General features: G+C 47.2%; 1 protein-coding gene and 1 long non-coding RNA gene across 2 annotated transcripts in view; one reads left to right on the forward strand and one right to left on the reverse strand.

Moving 5' to 3' along the window:
* aatkb (apoptosis-associated tyrosine kinase b) overlaps positions 1-4,324 on the reverse strand; it is a 30,866-nt gene that overhangs the window by 13,188 nt on the left and 13,354 nt on the right. Inside the window, exon 3 of the mRNA XM_024265021.2 lies at positions 3,275-3,416. Coding sequence (XP_024120789.1) covers positions 3,275-3,416 — 142 coding nt within the window. The remainder of the gene's footprint in view (positions 1-3,274; positions 3,417-4,324) is intronic.
* LOC112141863 lies at positions 1,376-2,928 on the forward strand. The gene is made up of 2 exons (XR_002918478.2): positions 1,376-2,052; positions 2,156-2,928. It is a non-coding gene; the product is annotated as an uncharacterized LOC112141863 (long non-coding RNA).

Consider the following 4,324-nt stretch of genomic DNA (forward strand, 5'->3'; position numbering starts at 1 on the left):
CCCCCCCACACTCATTGTCCCGCCCAGAGGCAGAATGGAGCGCATTGTCCGGCGGCGTGGGCCAGCACGGCACCAGTTTGGACCGGTCGGTCCGAACACACTGAAGCCATTCTCCACACCCCCCCTGGAGACGTGACACAGGAACAGACCGCGGCGGTGTGGGAGGAGCCCCCGTCCTCATAACGGACAATGAGGCGGGGGCAGCGAGAGCGATAAACGGAGAAACGTCGGCAGAGAGACGAGGACATCAGGAAAACCGGGAAGAACCGACGGTCCAAAAACATCCAAGAAAACGGACAAAAACACAAAATGTTTCTATAAACTCAAACTGAAGATCTAAATCAAAGGGGGGGCGTGGGGGGGGGGCACTGCCCTCGTCCCCCAAACTCTCAGGTCCACCCCTGCTCCTGAGAACAGAATTATCTCTATTTTTATGCCTCAAGGATCTTTGACGCTTTTTGAGGGTAAAGAGCTGAACAGAACCTGAGAGGAAGAACCCAAAGATTCTCCGGGTTTGGACTCTCAGCAGTAAATCAGTTCAGAGCTGCTTTCATGATAATGAACGCTGCCGAACGTCTCTGAGGTCATCGTTAAGGCCACGCCCCTTCAGGATCAATAAAAAAAATACTTTAATTAACTAACTGTTTCTCACTTTTGTTACTTTTGTCAATCAGAACCAGAAAAAAACATTAAAGCATAACATAATGAAATAAAGGTCTTTTTTAATCATATTCTGTTCCATCCAGCTCTGACTGAACCAAAACTGCAGAGAAAGGATGAAATATTAGAACTAAAGTCACCAGGTTCTGTCTTTAAGATGAAATCAAGCAGCAGGAATTGATGTAGCTAAAGGATGTTTTTCTGCTTCAGATCTTCACGTTTCCTCAGACGAACTCTGAGATTTTAGGAGGATTTCATCATTAATCCTCAGTTTGCTTGAATCAATGTGAGCCTGGAGGGCGGGGCGTCTCTGGACGGGACTCTGGGATGATGGGAACGCTCAGGAACGAAGCAGCTGACACGCTTCCTGTCCGTCAGGAGCCTGGAAGGCGTTTGTCAGAGAACAGCTGCATCGGGGCGGCTCCTCAGAACCGGGCCTCAGCAGGTCCCACTGGAACCCCCACCCTCCCTCAGAATCCGTCGGCGGCCCCCGAGCACGGCGGGACGGAGGCAGGACCGCCGGTGGATGTTCGTCAGAGTTAGAAGACGGAGAGTTTCTGCTGCAGATTCTTCATGTTTGATGTTTTCTTTTGTTCAGATGTTAAAGTTTTGAACTAAACTGATGGAAAATGAAAAGTAAAAGAAAACATTCTGGATCATACATCCGCGTATAACTTTTCCAGGTGGAGTTAGTCCCGCCCACATCCTTTAACTGTCATAATTACACATCCATGTTCAGATCATTGACTGTATATGAGAACTGGACTGAGTGGTTCCTCCCCCTGGTGTTACAAACAGGAAGTACCTGCAGGATCCAAAAGAAATAAACAGTTGTTCTTTTTTCATAAACTGACCAATCAGAGGCCTTGATAAAAGTAGGCGGAGCCTGCTGCCCCCATGTTTAAAACATTGGATTTACAGATTGTGTCTTCTTTTAAAAGATGGGGGTGTGGCCTTCTAACAAGCTAACTCCTCATTGGTGAGAGTGGTTGCCATAGAAACTCCAACCGACTCGGACTATCTACTCCTCACTGAGGCCGTCTGGCTCCAACATGGCGGCGTCCGTATTGCAAAAAAATGGTGATGGAATCGACTTGATTTGGTTGGAGCCGGACTGAACCATTTTCTAAGGGGGCGGGATCTTCTCTGATCCTACATTTGGGAAATCTACGAGCGAAACGCTTCAAGACGATTTTTTCTAGAGACGAAGATCTTTGGATCAAAGAATTTGATCCATAAAGATTACCTGAAGATGACCTTCAGGAAGGTCAGAGGTCAAGTTCCCAGTGGAGATTTTCTCTGATCTTCATGTGGAGAAGGCGTGTATTCTCGCAAATAATTAAAAGAAAATACATTGTTGCTATGGAAACAGCTTTGAGGGGCGGAGTTATGGTTTGTTTTCACTTTTTTGTTCCATTTTGTCATCATTTCTGTTCTCAAGTTTAAATCCAGAACTTTAACTTCAACTTCTCTTAAACTTTATTTCTCTCAACAGAAACATGAATGACTCCCGGATGATGTCGGTGGGCGGAGCTTCCCTGAAGTAATGGATCCCTGGACGCCACTGCTGCGCCGCCACATGTTACCCATTAATCACTGACGGTTTTCCTCTTTGGTCCCAATAATCAGATTTGGTTTTAGACTCTTTCGTGGTTCATGTTGTCTCACATGAAACGTGAACATCTGCTTCCTGACGTGAGGACCCGTCAGCGCTCGCTGTGCCGGGGCGTCCCCCTGAACACACCCCAAAACCCTGTTCCACAGAACGGCCTGAAGAGGGGTCTCCTCCCCGGGGTTTGGTGCTCCCGCATGCCTCGCATTCCAGCGGACGGCGGCGTGGGCCAGCAGCCGGACGCCGTTACGCAACCGGCAGATGTTGGTGGGAAAAAGCTGAGGAGTTCATCCTGCAGGGACCTGCAGCAAGGGATTGTGGGAGAGGTGGAGGCCCGCTGACCAGCGTCGGGGTGGAGCTGACTCCAGGGAGCTGCAGCTCTCACACGCTGGAATCGGATGGCGTGAGTCAGAATCTGGCGCTCTGCAGGACGGTTCGCATCAGCAGCCAGCAGAACAGAACTTCTGTTTCAGTTTTGATCATTTCATCGTCTAGTTCAGTCTCAGGAAAACCATGTTAATGTGGATACAAACCCTCATGTCTTTAGGAAAACGATGTCTCAGAAACCATTTTTAAAATGCCCCGCCCACAATATTGCATGTAGCTGGAAGTCTTGTGTTGTTCAAATAAAAAAACAGTATTTAATTTTAATTTAATTTAGTGTCGGAAATCTCTCCATCAAAGACAAAAACACTGAGATGCTACTAAAGTCCACCAGCAGAAACCGGAGGAAAGGCGTTTTTGCTGCAGTACCAGGTGTGACCAGCAGGTGCTCTCATGAAACTCCACGTTGTGTCAATGAGTTCCCTTCAAATTTTTCACTTTTCAGTCCTGTGGAAATTAAGTTTTGCTCCGTTGCCATGGAAACCTTACAGAGGCGGAGTCACGTCTTTGCAAGATAACAAACACAAATCTGATTTTATTCTTCATAAACACATCGTAGTAACTTCTCGAGTAAAGAACAAACTTAGTGTCTGTAGAGCAGCCCTTCTGTGGACTCACCGGAGCGCGCCGGCTGTTTGGCGGTCGGCAGGGACACCTCGGTGAGCGGGAGGACGTAGACGTCCGGCCCGCCCTGGGAGGCCGGCGAGGCCAGCGTGGACATGTCTGCGTGGTACTCGTCCCCGTCCGCATTTTTGAACTCCTGGAGGACAAAAACACAGACGCTTGAGCCGTCAGGGAGCTAGCTGAAGCTAACGGGAGGAGCCGGGTTCACAAACTGAACATTTCCTCACAGGAAATTCTCCTTGTTTTAGAGGAGGAAGAATAAACTGTGAATTTATCATAACATGTTTGTATTTCAGTTTCTTTATCAGGTTAATATGCAGGAATTTCTTTAAACTATTTTGAGATTCGGGAATTATTTTAAAAGTTAAATGATGTTAAATGAAGTTGATCTGATTTAAGTTCTGCACAAAGACACCAAAAACACATTTATTTAAAAATGTTTCATTAAAATCTGCTAAAATTTGTGCTGAGATTCCAGTTTTTTTCTAATCTAAATTCTTCCATCTTATTGATGGAAAAAGCAGAGAATCACCATGGCAACAAACGAGCCAACGATCGTTAACAACCAGAGTTTTTTTTAGTTTTTTTTTGTTTCTGGTCGAAACCTGAAAATCAAAGAGATCAAACAGAATCGGCAGAAATCGTCATAAATGTGAACCGGTCTCTGAAGTCTTAAGGTGGAATTTCTGGTTGGTTTTCTTGTTTTTGTGGAACAGAACTACAGACTGAAACCCTGGAGCCTTTCTCCATTCCCTGACCTGACGGTTCTGGAGGGTTCCCCGTCTGTCGGAGTCGGTTCTGTAAACAAAGCGTCTCAGAAAATCCGGGGATTAGGGGCTTTGGGTTTGTTTGGATCTGGGCTCGCCGCGGTGATCCGCTCAGATGTCGTCTGGACTCCGGCGGGAACAGCAGAGCTGCTGGACGAACATCTCACTCTCTCCACCAGAACAACGAAGAAACACGAATGACCCCCCCGAGAAGAAACGTGCTGGGGGGCAGACGCTCTCTGCTGGTTACCTGGATCAGGTGTTCTGTCGGTGGTGA

The sequence above is a fragment of the Oryzias melastigma genome, linkage group LG19 (assembly GCF_002922805.2).
Source record: "Oryzias melastigma strain HK-1 linkage group LG19, ASM292280v2, whole genome shotgun sequence".
Classification (NCBI taxonomy): Eukaryota; Metazoa; Chordata; class Actinopteri; order Beloniformes; family Adrianichthyidae; genus Oryzias; species Oryzias melastigma.